Source organism: Acipenser ruthenus, chromosome 22 (genome assembly GCF_902713425.1).
Source record: "Acipenser ruthenus chromosome 22, fAciRut3.2 maternal haplotype, whole genome shotgun sequence".
Lineage (NCBI taxonomy): Eukaryota > Metazoa > Chordata > Actinopteri > Acipenseriformes > Acipenseridae > Acipenser > Acipenser ruthenus.
In genome coordinates, this window is record NC_081210.1 from 20,781,421 (window position 1) to 20,804,671 (window position 23,251).

Here is a 23,251-nt window from a genome sequence, read left to right on the forward strand (position 1 = left end):
AGCCCACTTCAGAGCCTATTATTGCTGCTGTGTAAAGACAAATGTCTGAAAGATTTTACTAAAAGAAAAAAAGTATAGGGTATCGTAAGTAACTGTACTACAAGTTTAAAATATTCTTCCACAGCAGGAGTACGCTAATCAAATTATAGTCAATAGCGTAGCAGAAGCACTGCAGTGGCAATACACCAATTCATTTTCAATGACATACGTGGTGTGCTGGTCAGTAGGTCGGCAGGAGAACGACAATCTAAAAATGAGTATGATTGTGAACGATTTGTTAAAAAAAAGAAATCTTCCTTGCAACAGAACACCAGTATTTTAAATTATATTTCAATGGTGATTTTTAAATACAAATAGAACCATGAAGTGCTCCAAAAACAAGCATGCGTGACATTGCACTCTGACACTAGCGGTTTATATTCCATGATTCTATGTCAGTCAGGTCTGTCTTTCAGAGATAAGAAACCGGGAAGTGCACCAGATCAGCAGTAAATATGTAGATAAAATACAGGGATAATTGCACGTACCCCGTTTTAATTGGAATACTGGCTTTAAGGGATAGGTGCTCTTGGTGCTGTGAATTACACATTCAAGAAACGTTTGTCAACTGGACTAGAGGTTGTTTGTAATATTTAGTGATTGATACCCAGCACACAGGGATAAGTTATTTTAGTTGAGCAGTCTTTGGAGACTTTAAGCTGCTGTCCACATCTTGTGGTAGTGGTACTACATTGAGGAGATAACAGCCGTGGTTATTTCAGATCTAAAGACGATGCAGGGATTTGCAGGTCTTGGGAAGGTCTTAGTCCAGCTATATGCCTTCTTGTTAAATAACATTTTGAATAATTAAATTAAGTTTGCAGTTCACAAGACATAAACCCTGTTTTAGACAGGGATAGAAATGTATTTTTTCAAAGAACTGTTTTGACCAAAGAGAATGAATATAAACACTCTGTAAACTCTTTAAAAAAATAAAATAAAATCATTACAAGAGAATAGGCCTATTGGGTCCAACTTAAATCTGACATTTATGGCATTAGTTATGAATATGTTCCACTTTTTGGAGTAGTATGCTACTGAATTGCTCAGAGGTTGTCAAATACCTACTCCCACAGAGCAGCATTATACCTAACAGAGCGTCACTATAAACAAGCTCTGTGCCTTGTTACCAGGACCGGCCTTCCGCTGTGCGGGGCCCTAGGCAGTGATGACTAAGTGTGGGGTCCAGAACATCAAATGAATGCTAGTATATAGGTACATCATGTAAACATATGCACCTACATATACCAACATTAAGATACTGTAAATAATATTAATGATATTAAAATGTTATTGAATATTTGTTTCAGTTTGTTTGTTTGTTAGACTATCATTTTATGTAATTCACAACTTCAAAGCACTCAGAATTTCAGTCTTCTTCCAAAAATATCATGTATTATCTTTTTGTAAAATGACCATGCCCCAGTAGGCCTATTGAAAAATACTGTAATACCCGACAATAAGTGGGTTCTGACAGGTCGGTGACGAGAATAACCAGGCAGAAATAAATAAATAATAATAATAACAAAAAAATCCCTCTTGACACTTGACACTGTGTGAAATGCCACTTTTTACAAACAACATTTTTACAAATTAACCCGTGGGCATTATCAAATCTTTTTTGTCATTTTCCGTTCTAAATGATGGAAGAAAATAAATTACAAAGACACTTTTCTAGCCGTGCATGCACTGCAGCATTTTCAGAGGACTCACAGCTGCGAGGTGCCGATATGATGAGCTGCAGCTACAGTGGCAGGGGTGCAAATCATTTAGAAAATTGGTGCTAACCTGTTTTGAACCATGGCAAGACTCATAGCAGCCTCTAATATTATTTACATTTTTTTCTTAGAAAAAAAAAAAATTGGTAAACAAGCATGTACTTAAAAAGATGGTATTTTTTAGATGTGAGTAGCTGTAGTTTGATTGTCATTATTATTATTATTATTATTATTATTATTATTATTATTATTATTAATAATAAATTATTCTATTCAGAGTATTTTACTGGGTAAAAAAAAAATCAAATTAACACAATGATGAACGGTATTAGAAACAAACGCGCAGTATATAATAATAAATTTTATATAGCGCCTTTCATAGTGGACCACCATCACAAAGCGCTTTACAAGATACGAGACTAGGGCATGTGAACTATGCATCAGTTGCAGAGTCACTTACAACAACTTCTCACCCAAAAGCACAGGGATGTTAAGTGACTTACTCAGGGTCACACAATGGTTATAAGCCTGTTTCTTTAACCACTGGACCACACAGCCTTTGGTGATAAGAGAGTCTATATATATATATATATATATATATATATATATATAAACCTAAGCATGAGTATTTTAATCAACAAAGTGTTTATAAACTAGCAAAGCTTAACTTTCGCGGTAAATGAAGAGGCTCGCAAACATGAAACATTATTTTACAATGTATTTTACCTGTTAAGTCTACTATTGGCCACATACCTTTTTAACTTGCTGAGCAAAGATGTAATTGATATTTGTGTAAAAGTGTGCTGCGACACGTTTGCTATCACTTTCTCACACAACACAAACCTTTTGTCCTGTGTATGTGGATTAGTGTGGGCGGGTCATGTAAGTAGTCCAGATCCAATGAGAAACTATCATCATTTATGGTTACTAAGGAATAAAAAAAAAAAAATTAAATAAAAATTAAACATGTCTGCTGCTGCCAGAATTTAATGTGCTGGCGCTATGAAGTAACCTAGTGCTAGAATTTAGCACCATAACGCCAAGACTTGGGTCAGGGTCACACCCAGGGTCACACCCAGTGAGTCAGTGGCTGGGATTAAACCTGCAACCTCCTGGTAATAAGCCCCTTTCTTTCACCACTGGACAACCAAGCCTCCTTATGCAGACTATATTTAAATACTTTTTTTTCTCATATTAATTTATAAGAAAATCCATGTGTGACTCCCAAATAAGATTAGTTTTTAACTATTCCAAAATATTAACAGCCAAGGTTTATATTTCAAACCACTGTACATAATGACTCATTTAGCACAAGAAATGTAAAAGAAGAAAATGCTGCGATTTGAAATATTAATGAGCATCAAGACTGGTAATACTTAACAAACACATCCCTAAACCATTCAATTGTCTGTTAAACAAACAAACTTAGAATCTTATGATATATACATTTCTTGCCAACTTGCCCTCCAGCGAACGCATTTAATTTTCATCTGTATTCAAAGTACAAGGATGGACTATTTAATTTTTTTCTACGAAATTAGAATAGGATTTTCTTACAATACCTTTTACCCAGAGAGTATAAACATTGATTGCATTAAGATTATATTCATATTGCTAAAAAGTTAGGGCAAATGTTATTTAAAAAAGATGAACATGTAATATGAAATGCATAACTGTGTGTCTTATTAAACCTTCACTATAATGTTATAATGTGTTTTTTTTTTTGGGGGGGGGGGGGGGGGGTTAATAGACAAGTACCTTCAAAGGACTTTTCTAGTTTCTTCTTTACTTTCTCTCATGATAGTTGTGGGTGTCCTAGTTCAAATATTGCTTTTTTGTGTAAGGTCTGGGAAATTGCTTTGAACTGTTTTGCAAAGCCTTGTATCTTTTCCAGTTAATGGTGCTGATGTTATCTCCATGGCTACCACTTGTGTCCCTTGAAACTGCAATGAAAAATTAGATGTTCTGGCAATTTAGATTAGAAGCTGGCTTTTCTAACAGTTCAGAGCATTCAAAATAATTCAATAAAACATACTACTGGAGCAATGGCACTCATAACGATTGCAAATACCATAAGAGGCAGTGCAAAAAAAATCTTACCTGCTGTGTATTTTCATTTGTTATAGGTCTCAAATGTGTAGTTTTGAAAGACTTTTTCTTTTCTTTTTACTTGCTGCAAACCATGTGAATAGCATGAGAATTTTTTTCAAGTGGGACCTAAACCAGATACACGTGAAATGCTAGTAAATTCGCCTGCTCCAACACCTCGTTACAAAATTTTTTTTTCTGTTTGATCACACTTCATTTAAAGGGATACTTCTTAGTTTATCAACTTAACAACTGAGATACAGCTAGAGGTTACAAGACATGTAGCCTCAAAATGATGGGACAATGACTATTTGATATGAAACTTTATCAATAGAATTAAAAATACAGATGTGTATCAAAGTGGTTAACTTTTAAAGCCAGCTTTACAGAAACTTCACTTATGGAGATACTGAAATAATTGCACTGCAACACTGACTAAAACTTGAATGAAAAGCAAGGTTGGAACAATGTCACAAAGATCCACAGTTCAAGCCTGGGATTCAATTTTAGTCATGGCTGCCTTGTAATTTTATCATTTCAAAACGCAATTGCAGTAAGAACAAAAAGGTCACCACTAAATGATTTAGATGGACCTGCTAATTCTCCACTATAAAACTTGACATATTTGAGCAGAGAACAATTTGATTTCCACACAATTTAACTGTCTTCCAGCAATTTTGGTGGTTAAGCTTGACAGAAGAGCACAGCTTGATGGATTGCTTGTTCTGCTTTTTAGGTCCAAACTCTAGAAACCACAAATTGCTCCATAACATTTCTCAATAGAAGTCTTTTGTTTTCGTTCAAAAATCTGCCATTTCAAGCATTTAAAGATATTTCTTTGGCTAAATTGTCAAGCACAGACGATCTGTGAATGCTTAATGTAAAGCGCACACAAGAAAGGACAAACCTGATCTGAAATGACTTACTGTAGGAGGTAATTTATGTATATCCCTGTTTTTGTGACTCAGAAATGCTTGTTTAAATGGCAATCAAAGCAAGCAATTACAAAAAAACATATCCATTTCTGCAAATGTTTGGGGCCATGAAACTGTCACCCCATTCTCTGTAATTACATGACACACACTGGGAGATGGATGTAATATCCAAGGTATGGGAGGGGATTGCAGAAAAGCGTGCAGAGTTTTAAATAATTGCATGCAGAGTTTTAAATAATATAATACATGAGATACCAGTTTTGAAACAGACACCCATATACAGTATTGTTTCTGTCTGAGCAAATTGTTCATTGTACTTGTTTCCAGTTTGTCATTTTAGACAATAGAACATCAACGACCACACATTTGCATCTGAAGCACTTTTTGTGCGACATCTCAAAACGCTGTACATATTGAACACGAAGCTACTGTCACAAAAACAATAACTTACCATAATTTCCTTTTAAAATAAAACTGCATTTTCAGTGTTTGTTTGTTTTTTTCAGGTGCTAGGGATTTGAGCAATTAAGATCTGAACCCAAGACTGGGTGCAGGACCAGTTTAAGGTTTTAACTCTGCAGAATATCTTGTCCTTCTGCTGTGACTTTCCACCGCTTCAAGTTTGTTGTTTTATTATTATGTTTGTACAAGCAAGTCAAATGTCCTTGGTCATCTTTGTATTCTCTCTGCTTGTTTTGGTTAAGGTGACTTAAGCACTAAAATGTGGGCGCACATAACAGATGCTGCCTATCGTATGCACCTTGAAGCTCCTTGTATTGATCTCATCACAGGACGAACTGGAAATCTTAAATTCCAATGCACACGTTGCCAGGAGAGGTTCAATTGAATATCAAATCTTTGTTGAGTAAGGCAGATGCTGAAAATGCAGAAGATTTGCTCAAAACACCTGTGCATTTCTGTAATATGCTGCCTTGGATCAGTAAAAATAGTTTAGACCAACAGCTTTTTTGGTTTTATCGAACTAATTGCTATTCGGTAAGGAGGGAGGTTCCATCCACTTACTTAAGTATACATACACGACTTCCTACAAAGAAATAAGTAACAACTAATAAAGCAGTATATTCATCAAGTATTCATATTTTACAGTATTTTGACCCTGTTTACAATGTAAATTTACTTGGCTCCTAGTTGACTTGTTCTTAATTAGTCTTTCTAAAAAGACTACAGTTTCTCCAGAACTGCTTGAGCTAAAAAAAATTAATAAATACTTCGTATTTATGCTGTCAAGCAGACACATAAAGCCGTATATTTATTGCTTTACACATCTGCCAATTGCCACTTTTAATCTCAAATAAAGGTGTTATGAATATGAATTGACTTAACTTCAGAAAGAATGTACTTCAAATGAGTTTGAAAGAACTAGTTGATTAACATGGGGTGTGATTTCAGACAACAGGAAAGATAGACTAAGCTGGATGACATCCAGCCCTTACTGAAATGAATTCTTAATGTCAAATTGAAATATATGCTTACAGTTAAGCCTGCCAAATACATTCTTCAAGTCCCACACTGTTTAGGCTTCTAAGCATGAGAACTAATTAAGGCAAAATGTCTTCTGCGTAGCGAGCATCTCGCACCTGGAATTGTTTACCATCTGATTTTAAATGAGGTCACTGGTGTTCCCATATTTAAATGTAAATTAAAAGGCTATTAAGTGACATTCCATAGCTGCGTGCATTAATCTGATGTATGTAATCACATATTGCTGCTGAGTTGTAGCCCATTCCGAGTCTTGTAATTTAACATCACCATAATCTTATTTCTATTACTTTTATATAATGCAAGATGCAGATGTTGTTATCATAACAAGTGAAATACTTTTCCGGGCAACACATATCTAAACATTAAACAAGCATTTCCAAAGATCCATATTTAATAACATGTGATGTCAATGCCTTTCTCATTCTGTTTGCTATTATTATTATTTGTTTATTTAGCAGATGCCTTTATCCAAGGCGACTTACAGAGACTAGGGTGTGTGAACCATGCATCAGCTGCAGAGTCACTTACAATTATGTCTCACCCGAAAGACGGAGCACAAGGAGGTTAAGTGACTTGCTCAGGGTCACACATGAGTGGCTGAGGTGAGATTTGAACCGGGGACCTCCTGGTTACAAGCTCTTTTCTTTAACCACTGGACACAGCCTCCTATTTTGCTATAAATCCGATATATGTTTTCATTCTGCTGCTTTGAGACTGAAATAGTGTAGATGAAGACAAAAATCATCTGCAGTATATTAAGTAAAAACAGCTTCCGCACTTACTTGGCACAACAAAAGATCTATCTGGTGTTCCAGTGTTCACCTCCACCAAGATTCCCCACTGCAACACTGAAAGAAAAAAAATATATATATATATATTTGTAATCCAGGGCTGGCAATGGAACGTGAAATAAGCAAGGTGATTGGACGAGCAAGGTTCCAGCTGACAGTTGGAGCCTTGTCACATATTCGAAATCACTGCGCTGTACCGGTAGCCATCTTGCTTACAGTTACAGATGTACAGTAACTATCAAACTGAGTGACCAATTACCAGCAAAAAATCCCAAAAGTAGTAAGCAGACATGCCGATTTGGATGAAGAACAATTAAATGAACCGGAAGATAATGTAATTTTAGCAGTTTGTAAACGCTACAGAAAAACACAAAAAGACACTTCTGCACATTATCCACCCCTCTCCGACACTGACCTTGAAAAATTACTGAAATCTGAGACATCATTATTTTTATTTATTTTTTACTCCCGTTCTGCTGAAACAACAGCCTCTTGCACTCACAGAAAAAAAATGAATTCAGTGTTGTCTAAACTCCACCTCCTGGTGGATCTTTTCAATGGCAATGTAAAATTCAACACATCAATTCAACACAAGTAAAATATATTTACATACTTTTGCATGTTTCAATTAAATCAATTTGCTCAGCTTAATTCAGTGTGTAGTTCAAAGTTATAAATGGGACTACTTTTGTGGTCCCTTTCTTGGCGTAAGGATATTTAATAAAAAAAACATTTTTTGCCCTAAGATTATTTCTGCTTTTTTTTGTTCAAATCCACTGTTTGACCTGGATTATAAATGCAATAAGACCCTTCAGGGTGTCCGTACATGTCGAATATATAGACCTCGGGGGTTGGAGGCACTCGACTTCATCTCGTGCCGCACAACGCCCCGAGTCGTCCGTATATTTGATGTATACGGACACCCTGCATACATATAAGTGTGGGACTTTTTAAAAACCGCTCAGTTTTACCCCCCTCATTAAATATCTTGGTAGCCCTGAATAGATAATTGTCCCATCTTCAATTGAATGTAAATTATTTCAATCTTTCCCAAAACCACAGTGGTAACTGAAAAATGATACTTTTAGCACTGATTAAGAATAACTGTCCGGGACAACTGTTCTTATTTTAGCACAAAACATATATTTATGATATCGTGACTGCCAATATTTCATGTGATAATATATATTTTTTTGCTTTTCTAGTTTTCTAGTGAAATTGAGGACCTTTTAAAACGTAAGGTTACTGGTGAAGAGGGCTTTACCAATGTGACCAGACCACCATGAGTTAACACCCACAAGAAAGAGGAGTTTGAATATTACAGTCTTGAATGAGTTGTTCCCCTTCTGATCCACCAACACACAACATGTATGCTTGATAATGTCTGGCCAAGTTCGGTTTTAGAACGGCTACACCTTTAAGAACTAAAGAGTTGTTACAGATATAGCCATAACATGACAGTACCATGAATTATTAACTCAAAAGTACTGGTAAGCGCAATGTTGTTATACCCATGTGAGCTGCAGACAGTAGCAGCTACTAGCTTTGTTATACCATGTTTCAACACAAAACCCTTTTAAACCCAAAGCTGTAATTCGGTATTCCTTTCTCGACTCATGATCAATCTCTAATATCTAATCTCTAATCCACAGCAATTGCGAAATTGCTTTCACATCAGGTCATAAACAGTGAATTGACTAATATACCTCATGGAAAGCATGCTGGTTTCTAAATGGCCTTTCTACTTATTAAAAAACGAGTCTCTTGCTAAAATATAATGCTACCATTTGTTATACTTTAAGAATACCGGTGAAGGTGTATCATATCCACAGAGAAAGCTACTAAACACAAACACAAGATGCTATTGTACTGTTCAAAGAGCAAGTAGCTTCAAAATGCATTTCCCCTTACCTTTGTATGATGTTTGCAATCACTGGTGTTGGTTCTTATTGCAATCACTGGTGTTTTGATAAGTCTGTGTTCAGGTGCTTTCACTATGAGTTCAGGAACAGTTCTTGTTGGTTGCCATCGACAGTGTCTTTTTAGTAGAAAGCACAATCACCATCTAGTGCACAGCAGTGGATTGCCAGTAAAATGGAACTTGCTTCCAAAGTGGCAGACCACTAGATGGCGCTGGCTCTTTTGTGAGGACTGGCTGATCTAGCCCTCCTGAACTCAAAAAGATATACAATAAGCAACAAGATCCCCTCAGAATGACTACAAACATCATGTAAGGGTTAGGGGATATATATATATATAGATAGATAGATAGATAGATAAATATATTAACAAGAGATAAATTAAATGTCACGTTATTACTTTTTAAAGATATTTTTCAGATGGGCTAATTTGGTTCTGTCCTGAATTCAAAGAATAGAAAAATGAAAACAAGCAAAACAGCACAGGCTTTCTATCACAATGAGAAGATCAGTGACAAGGTTACTAACACTAATAAGAAGTAATGAAATGGATTTTAAAGCCTTGGTTTGCCACGTCGACGCAATTAAACGTGTAACGTGCGTGTCCATTTACTTCAAAGGCATATGTACTAGATACAATACAACTCAATATATTTCCCTCATAAATATGTTAGTCCTATTTACTGAAAATCCCTGTTCTTAAAATACATGTGTTGTAATGCAAATACTAATCCTATTAATGTCAACACAGAAGTGCAGTCTCTGGGAATTTATCATTAATGTCTCTGGACCTATTAACATCTCTCATGCTGAAAAAGTGAATAAGGCAAATTGCAAATTAAACATTGCAACCGTGTTTGAAGCCTGTAAGACTTTGTTAGCCACCAGCAGCTGAATTAAAACAGAAAAAAACGGTATCTGATGGAATAAAACAGAATTAAATGAACAGACGTTCCTTTGTAAGTGGTAAACTGGGAATAGGTCAGCTTCCATGGACTTAATTCCATAGAGCGAAAAAGCATAAATATTCATCTAATATTCAACAAATGCATGCACAGATATTTTGTGAAATGCCATTTGACGGGCCTGATGTGAATACAATTTAGAGATATCCCTGATACTGAAAGACCTTTTATTTATTTGTATCACACTATGATATACTGGATGAGAGAAGATGTGGATTGTGGCTTCCCGTTTATCTGCCCATGTCCATTTATCTGCTACAAAAAAATAAATAAATAAATAAATCTGTTAAAAAGGAGATCTTTCCTTAACGGTGCCTTAACACTAGACTAATCTGTGTAAACCATGTGACAGTTGAATCGGTTTCTTGGTGTATAAAACCAACAACCTGCTGCAGGTGAAAAATCACTTTTAATTTCAAAATCTAAATATATATTTTTTCTTTGAAGCCAGGTACTTCAAAGGTTTTTAAAGAACAATGGGCTAGATTATCAAAGTTTCACTCAAAAACAACATTAGCACATTTATTTCATAAAAGAAAAACACTCCCAAGAAAGTTCCGAAACCAGAACTAAACACCTTAGATATTTAATATAGGAGGTGTATGGAGATGTAGTAAAAAATCCATAAATCTGTCCTGTTTTGCTCTTCCGTTATCAGCTACGTAGGTCTCAAATGTGCAGTTCTGAAAGAAACACGTGTTTAGCAAACCTTTTTATTTTTATTTTAAAACATGATATCTGGTACTTCTTTAGGTTTAAGAAATGAATGAAGCGTACAACAGGTACTGAAAGAATCATGGAATTACTGTGTTAGCTACAATCACTTTAATAATTTGAATTGTAATTTTCCTTTCAGAAAAATAAATTGCAAATTAAAGCTTTGCGAATCTGTGTTAGTGTGAGTGAACGATATTGAAATTACTTTGCCTTGCATGTCGTCTTTGGGAAACTCTGGGAAAGCCACTGTGACCCACAATTATATGTATTGTTAAAGAAAGCTATCTATAATAATGAGAATGCATCAGCCTCATGTAATATAAAGTGGTGCACATAGGTAATAACACCCTTCTGTCTTACTAAAGTGATATATGTGCATTTGACCAGTGCCAGGGAAGGATATGCATGGATTTCATATGGAAATTGTCTCAAACACTTCTTGTAGTTTTCAATTATACTAGGAAGTATTGCAAAACATTCAGAAAAGTACTGAAACTACTGTCATTTATTTCTTAATCATTTAAATTGTTTTGTATAACACAATAGTGTAATATTGTTGAGAAAAAGAATATTAATATTTAGTAGCGAGCATTATTATTATTTTCTTAGCTGACACCCTTATCCAGGGCAACTTACAACTGGTACAATGTATCACATTATACAGATACCACATTATTTTATTATTATTATTTACATACAATTACCCATTTATACAGTTGGGTTTTTACTGGAGCAATCTAGGTAAAGTACCTTGCTCAAGGGTACAGCAGCAGTGTCCCCCACCTGGGATTGAACCCACAATGCTCCAGTCAAGAGTCCAGAGCCCTAACCACCACTCCACACTGCTGCCCTATTTCTGTTCTCTGCACAACTAATGATTGAAAAACAAACAGAATCAGCCTTGATTGCACAATTTATGACAGATTATTCTATGGAATTAACAAAGTCACATTGCCTTGTCAGAAGAGCTTCCCTCCCTAATCTCATGTTCCTCCACTTTCACTTCTGTTTCCATTTCTTTGTTTCCTTCTTCCTTCTTAGTTACTGTTTTCGTTTATAACTCTGGAAACTCCCTATCCTTTTCACAGCATAACTAATCCCCCATGTGTGTCAATTATTTTGGGCACCACAGTATATGCTTTTAGACACAAATTCTGCTCAGTTCTAGTGTTGTACAGTGACTAGATGAGTCAGCTGTTTCCTTGTCATAAAGCTCTTTCTCCAGCTTACTGAGCCTCTTCCCACTATGTGTATAATTAGTTATTGGCATGTTGCTTCACAGCAGCTAAATTACCAGCACACTTCTACATTTGTTCTTTACTTTGCAGTTATGGCCCTTCCTTGTAACTAATTTACAGGACATTATGGATAATTTAGCACTCTCTAAAGCTGAATGTTGCAATTTAAATAATACAAAAACTGCAATAGAGTGCAATTGCGTTTCATTTGGATGAGTAAATGTTTTGATGCAAGGATGGTTTTCTTTTTCTAGGACTAATCATGTTGAAAAAGAAAGCATTTACTGTACTGTAGTTGAACAATGTCCTATCTCACATATTAACATATCCCTATGCTGGAAAAGGTCAAACAGGATTCATTGTTGGTTTTCTTCCAGAGTAATGTGTTCCTTGTAACTGAAGTACTGTTTATATCACATCAATAACTTGAAGAAAAGCTTTTACATCCTGAAAATGTACTTTTATATGTACTTTGATTCTGAATTAAACCTGTCAACAGTATATGCACATTAGGTCAAATAAACAATACAGAAAAAACAACATTTTTATTTTAAAGAAAAATATAACATATTTGATCTTCCTTTACTGCTACTTGACTAAATGAAAAGACAAAAGTAAAGCTAAATTTATGATCACAAAAATAATTGATATCTGTCACGGAATGGGTCTCAAAAATGATAGAATGGATAACAGAGTTTGTATCAATTGATCAAATGATTTATTGTAGTAAGGTCATATTTCCAATTTTTTTAAATGCTGTACTTCAGACCTATTTGTCAAACACTGTAAATTGAAACCTGTTAAAGTAATACCATAAAACCATTATATACTGTATGTGAAAAACAAACACTCATTTTTTATTTTTCATTAAAATAGAAATGTTGGCTGTAATGGTCTACTCAGGATGCCGAAATGTTATTTTTTAATGTTATATAAATATATATATTTTTAGAAGACATGGTGTACAGCAAGCAAGCCCTAAGGACATAATCTCAATTATCATTATCACAATTTTCCACCTGTATTTCTGTGGCCATTGCACATGGCTCTAATATGATAATGTATTTGCCTTACTTAAGGTGAATATTACAGTGTACCATACAATTTTCATGGAGAGAGCTGTTACCAATCTATCCACTAGATGGCAACATTTGTAAGGCGTTTCTGAATGGTAATGCAAATACAGTCAAGGCATATACAAAACTGCATCAAAGGCTATGTAACGTCACATACACTTCATTTTGTATCGCTTACCTGGTTTAAAAATGTTCTAAACTGTGTTATAACCAGTTAAATCCTTTCTGTGGTTGTTTGTAGCTACTGTGACACTACATCAAATGGAAAATACACACATACACGAAGATGACTCTGTAACTATTATGTAAAATAAACATACAGTGGCTCTCAAAAGTATTCACCCCCCTTGGACTTTCCACATTTTATTGTGTTACAACATGGAATCAAAATGGATTTAATTAGGAGTTTTTGCCACTGATCAACACAAAAAAAGTCCATAATTAAATTAAAATCTACAAATTGTTCTAAATTAATGACAAATACAAAACAGAACATAATTTATTGCATAAGTATTCACCCCCTTGAGTCAATATTTAGTAGAGGCACCTTTGGCAGCAATTACAGCCATGAGTCTATTTGGATAAGTCTCTACCAGCTTTGCACATCTGGACACTGCAATTTTTGCCCATTCTTCTTTGCAAAATTGCTCAAGCTCTGTCAAGTTGGATGGGGACCTTTGGTGAACAGCAATTTTCAACTCTTTCCACATATTCTCAATTGGATTGAGGTCCAGGCTTTGACTGAGTCACTCCAGGACACTGACCTTTTTGTTTTTAAGCCACTCCAATGTGGCTTTGGCTGTATGTTTGGGGTCATTGTCCTGCTGGAAAATGAATCTTCTTCCAAGTCCCAGGTCTCTTGCAGACTTCAGCAGGTTTTCCTCCAGGATTTCTCTGTACTTTGCTGCATCCATTTTGCTCTCTATCTTCACAAGCTTTCCAAGCCCTGACGCAGAGAAGCATCCCCATAGCATGATGCTGCCACCACCATGCTTCACTGTAGGGATGGTGTTCTCAGAATGATGTGCGGTGTTAGGCTTGTGCCAAACATAGCGCTTAGCATTGAGGCTAAAAAGCTCTATTTTGGTCTCATCAGACCATAGAATCTTCTTCCACTTGGTCTCAGAGTCTCCCACATGCCTTCTGGCAAACTAGCCGAGATTTGATGTGAGTCTTCCACGGCTGAGCTCGGAGACACTGTGCATACGGCAACAATAGCCTGGGTGCTTCACAAAACTGGCCTTTATAGGAGAGTTGCAAAAAGAAAGCCATTGTTGAAAAAAACTCACATCAAATCTCGGCTAGTTTGCCAACTGTAATTGAAAAAAAAAGCAAAACCTAACAGCAAATGTGGCCCACAGCATAGGGAGTGATTAGGTACTGATAGCATATGTTTAAACTTTTCAATTATAATTATTATTATTTTGTTTATTTAGCAGACACCTTTATCTAGGGCGACTTACAGAGACTAGGGTGTGTGAACTATGCATCAGCTGCAGTCACTTACAACAACGTCTCACCAGAAGGACGGAGCACAAGGAGGTTAAGTATTGCATATTCTGAAAATGAATAAGAACCAAATGATCTTGAGCACAACAAAATGTTAGAATTGAAAAAAATCTAATAAAATTAAATAAGGCTTGAATGAAATAAATAAGACAAGATTCTGAAAAGCCTTGAAGTTAGGGCATGTAAAATATAATGTTCTCGACAATAGCAAAAGCCAAGAATAAATCAAATATCTAATATGTACTGTACTGGAGTCTACAAAGCATGCAGTACATCATCAGCACACATTGTCATTTCTGATTCATTGTATGTATGCTGAAAATAAATCATTTTCTTGTACTATATTCAAAACTTCAACAAAGAAGGTGATAATTAATTTCAGAGACATAAATGTTTTTTTTTTTTTTTTTTCCACAGACATGTATTTTGTTGCCCGTCACATAGAAACAACATGTGAACATGCACCACGCACAATGCAACTAGAAAAAAGAAACGGTTTGGATGGGAACACAGCACTGCATTTTATATTATACAGCTCCACCACCACCCCTTCTCCAGATGAGAGATGAAATCATTGTCAGTCGAGGCTAAAACCTCCTGTTGTAGTTCAGATTGTGGCTACTTTGCATGGGCTTTCCTAATACCATTTGGTCTTGAACAATGGCTCAGGATCAAAGAGTTCTGACAAGTGCATCGAATGGGTCCAGTACTCACATGTCCATCACAGCCATTTGAAACCTCTAATGATTTTTTTCTGCTTCTATTCTTTTTTTCTGATTACAGCCTGCAGGATTTTTGCTTTGAGATGTCGGCATTGCTGACTGCTTGCACTGCAGCTGAATATAACAGTCTGGAATTGTTTTATTTTCAATTATAGACAGCTGAGGATCTTTCAGCCTATCAGAGCGCATGTTTCACAGAGAAACCCAATCCATTTAACAGTATTCTATTCATCCTGTTTCCCTCTTTTCAATGAAAATCACAATGGACTAAATGTCAATAGAAACAAATACAATTTGATTTGTAAAATTTCTATTATCAATAAAGCAGAATATAATGGTTATAGGACAGCAAGCATCTCTGTATCGGTTTCAGCCTCAGTCTTTTCACTTCTACTTGTTGCGATACAGACGTTGGCTATCCTATGACTCTCTATTTACCCGTAACTACTATCCGCGGACCCTGTGGACCCAGTTTTAAAATGTCCACTACTATTCTGCTACGTGCAGCCGCTCGCTGTGCTCTCTAGTAGTTTCATGTCAAGTCAGCGATGGGTGTATGGTGGCTTGTTTCTGGGCTGGCTACTCTGAGTTTCTGCACAGGTAGGTATTTGTGTCCAGGGACCTGTGGATAGAACTGTGTGACATTTCTTGAGCAATCATGCGATTTAGAATTCATATTTTTTGGAGCTACTAGGAGTTAGTTCTAGAGTCACATGAAGTTCATATGTTGCAAACGGAAAGAACAAAGCTTTTCCAATTTTGTTTCAGATACATTTTTTTTTATAATTATGTTGTACTTATTTTGTCAGATGGCACTGTTTAATGCATTTTCAAACACTGTTGGGATAAACAGTGATATTCTCTACATGTCTGCAGAGTCTAGCATGCTCTGAATTCCTCAAGGCACTTAAGCCCAAGTGGAGCGTAGTATGACCAACACCAAAATACCTTGCTAACTCCACTCCCTTACAGCGAATATTCTTTGAACTCTCAGGGGTGCAAATCATGTTGGAAATTGGTGCTAAACTGTTTTGAAAGTTTAGCACCGGAGAGTGCTAAATTATCAAACCCCACCCTAATCAAGCCCCCCTCTTCAATTATTCATGTGAGTAATCCAGACCTAATGAGAAACTATCATCACCTATGGTTGCTAAGAAATAAAAAAAAGAAAGATATATACATATACCAGATTCAGCTGACAGAATTGTATTTCACCAGTCAATAAATATGTTAACTGCACTTCTTGATTCTTTGTGCTGTGCTCTACCTTTGAATTTTAAGCATGCCTAATTGTAAATGTAATCTATCTAACTAATGTTAATAATGTCTGTAATTTCACCCCACCCCTGATTGACTGCCTGTCTTACCCAATCCCTGCAGATGATATTCCCAAATACAAAGGAAAAGGTATTCTATGCGTCCATCGGCAAACGACCGAAAGACAAACGTCTCCTGCGTCTCGTGCAAAAATCCCATCTGTCTTTGATGTGCCCGTCATGTGTCCAGTTGCATCTGAGCAATGAAACTGCTCTGAAATATTTGAAGTGTCATTTTCTTTTGCTAAATTGACATTTTTGTCAAATGGATTTCATGTGTCTGTTTCTTAGACCACATAAATGATGGGCCCGTGGATAGTACTTAATTCCCTTTTTGTTTGGAGGATAGTAGTTAATGTCCCTTCAGCTAAAACCGACTTTGGGAAGTGTAAACAAACTGGATTTTTGATAAAGTGGCGTTCACAGAAGGCTACGATATAACTGTGATAAGGAATTCTCTGATAATGAATTCTGTTTTAGTGTCAAACGGTGTGGGAACATCAGCATGGGATACAAGAGCCCTCAACTTCATTACTTCCGTATCATTTTGGTCCCTTACTATAATGGCACCTCTCTTATTACTGCCATTATTAAGCTGCATTGGATTGTTCATTACAGAAAAGCTGTACATCTCAGTACATGCAACACATGCAATTTCAGCCACAGCAGTGTTATGATTATGGGCGGATGTATATATCTTAATAGCACCGTGAGTCACAGTAAACCCAAGCCAATATTCTATGAATATGCCTTTGTAACTCGATATCAATTTTCTTCTTCCAGACTGTAAATTGTTGTAAAAATGCCTACTTCAAACATAAAATAGAGGTAATTGCTTATTAGCTTAGAATGAAAGAAAGTCCATTTGTTCCATGCTAATTTTACCATTTAAAAAAATCAATGAAATATGTTAATGTTCATGCTTTGACATTTATTTTGTATTTAATTAAATAACTGCAATGAAGCATGCTACTGTAAGTACTGAATATAAGTGGAAGAGAACATTGACGTACTGTACTGGTTCTGGCAATGATCTTTAATGGCAATGCAGTGACACTCCAACAGCAGCACATGGGCAGCACATCAATAAAACGATACATTGGTAACATTGAACCACAATTTACAGCGCTGATATTAGTTATGGAAACAATAAATAACTTACAGAAAGTCATTCTTCACTGGATATAAGTGGATCATATTTATCTTATTTTTTTGTTTAAGAGGAGACGATTATTTATTCAGGGAAACCAAGATATTCAGTGAGCAAGTAGCCGAAAAGAGGTTATCAGACAACTCCACATTTCCAGTTGTACAGAAAAAGGAGAACATTTGAGGTACATGTGTACAGCGGCTTGTTGAGATCATCAAAGAATAAACAAAAACCTTAGTGATCACAAGATCATTTATCACGTGATCTCGCGAAAACCATTCCGTTATCGCGTGATCATGAGAAAACTTATCTCAGCATCTTGAAAAAACAGAAGTAATAACATCCGTTTTCTCGAGATCCTGAGATAAATGATCTCGCGATCACAAGATAACAAAATGGTAACATTGAGATCCTGAGATAAATGATCTCGCGATCACGATATAAGAAAATGGTAATATCGAGATCCTGAGATAAATTATCTTGTGAATTGTGAATTCTTTAAAAAAAAAAATTCCAATGGCCAAAATATTTTGCATATAAAGAAGAGAATTATTTATTGAGAGATCTCAAGATATTTATTAAGTAAGGGGTCGAAGTGTTTCCATAATCTGTGTTGGTACTGAACAGTTTTCATATTTAAGCTGAACCTTCAGGCACACCATTTGTACAAGCTGATCAATTTCCCAAGTGGATAAAATCAAAGTACTGCACTCTTGCTCCGTCTACAAGTTCTAGCTATTGTGCTGATTTCATGCTGAGTTTTGCTAATGGTTCTGGTATGGTGTCCTCCTCAGGGTACACACCAATAGTAACCTGGAAGTGTGTGTGTATATATTGTAAGAAAGAAGTAACGTCGCCTTTAAGGAATGGCGGCGTTACTACAGAAAATGAAGCAAACAGCACCCAGGAACCGGAGCACTAATTGGTAGGGCGGGGTTCCTGGGGTATATAAGGAAGTAGGGTAGGACAGGACGGGGGTGATCGTGGGGAGCACCGCCGGATTGTCCTGCAGGAAATACCCAGAGAGAGAGAGTGTTGTTAAAACTTCGCAAGGTAAAGCGAACGAGTTTTGTTTTGTGAACAAGAGTTTTTGTTTTTGTGTAAATTGTGAGCGGTTTCCCTCTTGGTGAGGTAGCCTTTTGTTTTGCTAGTATAATTTGTTTTATTTAAACGTTTGTGTGGACGCCGCTCGTCAGTATTAAGTAAAACAGTTCCGCAGCTTCCGTGTCGGTTGAGGACCGTCACGGCGGCCGACTGTGTATTTGTGTGAGGTATCCGGGACTGGAAAAGAGACTGTATGAGTACGCGCTGCAGGAGCAGCGGGTAGAAATAAAAAGGAAAAGAAAGCGGACGAAAACAACAGTTTGGTTTGCAGGACACGTTTTATTGTAACAGGAAAATAAGCACGTTGTACACAGGGGTGCTCTGGAACCTCCCAGGACACTGGCTGCCGGGGTTCGTCCCCACAGTCTGGATACAGTCATCAACGCCGTTGGGCACGTCTTGCTTAGGAGGCGGGCACAGGAGTGTTCATCCAGGAGCTCTTATTCAGGGCCCCATTACATACTCCAACCAAGAGTCTTCCCGTTACCTGTTGCCTGTGTTACAGCGAGATTCCAGCAGAAGGAGCCGGCGCTGTACTTACCTGTTACCTGTGTTACAGCGAGATTCCAGCAGAGGGAGTCGGCGCTGTACTTACCTGTTACCTGTGTTACAGCGAGGTTCCAGCAGAGGGAGTTGGCGCTGTCCTTACCTGTTCCTGTGTTGCAGCGAGGCTCCAGCAGAGGGAGTCGGCGCTGTCCTTGCCTGTGCTGCAGCGAGACTCCAGCAGAGGGAGTCGGTGCGGTTTTTACCTCTGGGCCAGAGAGCCTGCAGCGAGCGAGGAGTCCGTGGATACTTACCCGTGTTGCAGGATTACCCCAGCAGGGGTAGCGGACTTCTACAGGCTCCGACCTGTAGGGACCTGGGATTCTACAATAGATAGAGAGGGGCGAAGAAGTGAGACAGTTAGTGTCCCGTACAGGGCATTCAGTGATTTAAAGAGTCTCTTGTGTTTGAATATTGTAAATAAAAGTTACTTGCCTGCAATCTCTACGTGTCTGTGCTCGTCGGTGGAAGCCGGTGAGAGGAGTATCCCGCAGGGTACCCCTCCAGTTTGTTACATATGGTGGCAGCGGTGGGATCCTAACGACTGGAAACACACTTCAGTCGGACCCACAAGAACGTAACGATGGAGAACACCGACGCACTAATTCGTGCGCTGTTGCATGCAACAGCCATCCAACAAGACAGTATTCAAGTACAGCAGGAAACCAACCGGCTGCACGCCCAACAGTTGGAGGTAACCCGGCAAGAGGTAGCCGTGTTAAAAGGGCGTATGGAGCAGACGGCAACACTACCACCGGTGTCTTCAATCCGACCCTCCCACGTCTTGCAGAAGATGACGCGGGAGGATGATGTGGAGGCATTTTTACTGGCGTTTGAACGCACCGCCACCCGGGAGGGGTGGCCATCAGAAAAATGGGCGGGAATCTTGGCCCCATTTTTAGTTGGAGAGGCCCAAAAGGCCTACCATGATCTGGCCCCGCAGGAAGCTGAGAGTTACCCACATCTGAAAGCGGAGATCCTTGCTCGGGAAGGGGTGACCTCAGCTGTGCGGGCCCAGAAATATCATGCCTGGGGCTATGTGCCGGGAATTCCACCCAGGTCACAGATGTATGACCTGATTCACTTAGCCACTAGGTGGCTCAAGCCAGAGATCAATAATGCGGAAAAGGTCATTGAGATCCTCGTTATGGACCGGTATCTACGGTCATTACCGGCCCCATTAAGGAAGTGGGTCGGCCAAGGAGACCCTCGGTCCATTAATGAGTTTGTGGACCTCGTGGAGCGGCAGTTAGCCGCAGAAGAACTCTCTCGTCAGCCCCAGAACCCGGCGGTGAGGACCTCGAGACCACCCACGTGGAAGACTCGATCGGACTTGGGTTCGGGTAAGCGACCGGCGAGGCCGGAAAGGGGTGAAGAGCGGTCAGAGGCCGTGAAGGGACTGGGGACAGACAAGGGGGTAAGGGCTGAGGCCCCGGGTTATGGAAACTATAGGTGTTTTAAATGCAATCAGTTGGGCCATATTGCCAAATACTGCAGGAATGAGGAAAGGATGGAGTGTAATGTGATTAAACCCAGTATTGCAGAGAGCTCATTCTGTGGAAACATTATTGTTCCACGTCACCCTGTCGGGGCATACCCTTATTTGGTTTTGGTGTCGGTCAATGGGAAAAGGGCGGAGGCTCTCGCTGATTCGGGAAGTGCAATTACGTTAATTACGCCCGATTTATTATTAGATCGTGCATTAGATCAGGAATTCAAAACAGGGATTACTTGTATTCATGGGGATGTTAAGCACTATCCAACAGCCGTAGTTACTATTGAAGTTGGGTCTCAGATCGTAGACTTACGGGTTGGAGTAGTCCCCCATCTCCCCCACCAAGTAATTCTTGGTAGAAATATTCCGGGGTTTGACACCTTGGTGAAATTTAATAGGCAATTGGCCAAGCCTAGAATAACTATGGAGGAGGAAAGTAAGCCTTCAGAGAGCCCCCAGGCTATTTTCCCATTTACAGACCCGGACCTATTTATTGAGAGTCATTGTGTAAAAGAAAGGAAGTCCCGCCGACAGCGGAGACAGGAACGTGACACTAAGATACAGAGTTTAGTTGGGGTCTTGACAAAGCGCAACAGCAAGGGGGTATCTACTCAATGCACTGAGGCAGAAATACTTGCAGAGTCGGGGGAAGTGGTTATAGACAACCCAAGGGAAGGTTCTTGGGAGGAGTGTCTTCAACTTCCCAGTGAGAGTTTTGCGAGGGAACAGGAACAAGACCCCACGCTAGTAAATGTTAGGAAAAAGGTGGTGTCGATAAATGGCAGCAGGGTTGAAAATACTGTGGTTAACCCGCTTGAGCATTTTCTAATAAAAAACGATCTACTGTATCGCTGTACTCAGCTTAATCAAGAACCAGTAGAACAGTTGTTGGTTCCGCAGGCTTTCCAATCTCAGGTGTTATATTTGGCCCATTCACATCTGTTTGGGGGACATTTAGGATCTGAAAAAACCCTGCAACGAATATTGAGAAGGTTCTATTGGTTAGGCATTAGAAAGGCAGTGGATCGATACTGTAGGTCATGCCCAGAATGTCAGTTAGCGAGTCCAAATCCAGGTTTCCGAGCACCGTTACAACCCCTTCCGATTATTGAAGTCCCGTTTGAAAGAATAGCGATGGATTTGGTGGGGCCCTTGAATAAGTCGGCTAGGGGTCATGAATATATCCTAGTCATATTAGACTATGCTACCAGATATCCAGAAGCCATCCCTTTACGAAACACGGCATCTAAAACTATTTCTAAGGAATTAATACACTTGTTCTCTCGAGTAGGTATCCCGAAGGAGGTGTTGACAGACCAGGGTACTCCTTTTATGAGCCAGTTGATGAGAGATTTCTGTACTACCCTTAAGGTTAACCCTATTAGAACGTCAGTGTACCATCCTCAAACGGATGGACTTGTGGAGAGGTTTAATAAGACCCTGAAGTCGATGCTAAGGAAAGTGGCCTCCAAAGACGGGAGGGACTGGGACCTCCTATTGCCCTATTTGATGTTTGCTGTTCGGGAGGTACCACAGTCCTCAACCGGGTTCTCTCCGTTTGAATTATTATATGGGAGACAGCCCAGGGGCATTCTGGATATAGCTAAGGAAACGTGGGAAGCTCAAACTTCGTCAGGACGTAATGTGGTAGATTATATCCTACAGGTTCGAGACCGAATTGCAAAAATAACACCCATAGTAAAGGCCCATATGGAGGAAGCACAGGCCCGACAAGCAGGTCAGTATAACAGGTCGGCAGTACGCCGGAAATTTTCACCCGGAGACCGGGTTATGGTATTAGTACCAACCCCAGAGAGTAAACTGTTCACTAAGTGGCAAGGCCCGTATGAAATAATAGCTCCAGTGGGAGAAGTTAATTATAAAGTAAGGCAGATGGATAAACGAAAGAAAGAACAAGTGTACCACATTAACCTTCTTAAACCGTGGGTAGACCGGGAGGAGTTGGTCGCATTGGTAGCCTTGGGAAAAGACGGGAAGGGACTGGAAGGGAGATCAGTTAATATAGGTCCCTCCCTTACGCCCCAACAAGTCCAGGAGGTACAGCGATGTGTGAAAGCTAACCACGATGTGTTTTCTTCCATGCCAGGAAGAACAACGGTTATCCAACATGAGGTCCACACACCCCCGGGGGTGTGTGTCCGGGTTAGGTCCTATAGGATCCCGGAGGCCCAACGGAACGAAGTCGTTCGCGAGGTCGAAGCGATGAAAAGACTGGACGTCATCGAGGAGTCCTCGAGTCCGTGGAACAGTCCAATTGTGATGGTGGCCAAACCCAACGGAACTTGGCGGTTTTGTAATGACTTTCGTCAGCTCAACCAGGTATCGAAATTTGATTCATATCCAATGCCTAGAGTCGATGAGTTGATTGAAAGATTAGGTTCGGCGAAGTACTTAACTACTTT

General features: G+C 38.6%; 1 protein-coding gene across 1 annotated transcript in view; it reads left to right on the top strand.

Annotated features, from left to right (window-relative positions):
- LOC131699533 (uncharacterized) overlaps window positions 1–15,302 on the top strand; it is a gene marked incomplete at its 5' end in the record, with an annotated part of 129,608 nt that extends 114,306 nt beyond the window's left edge. Inside the window, one exon of the mRNA XM_058996617.1 lies at window positions 15,282–15,302. Within this exon, the coding sequence (XP_058852600.1) occupies window positions 15,282–15,302 (21 nt within the window). The remainder of the gene's footprint in view (window positions 1–15,281) is intronic.
- Between the last annotated feature and the right edge of the window lie 7,949 nt (window positions 15,303–23,251).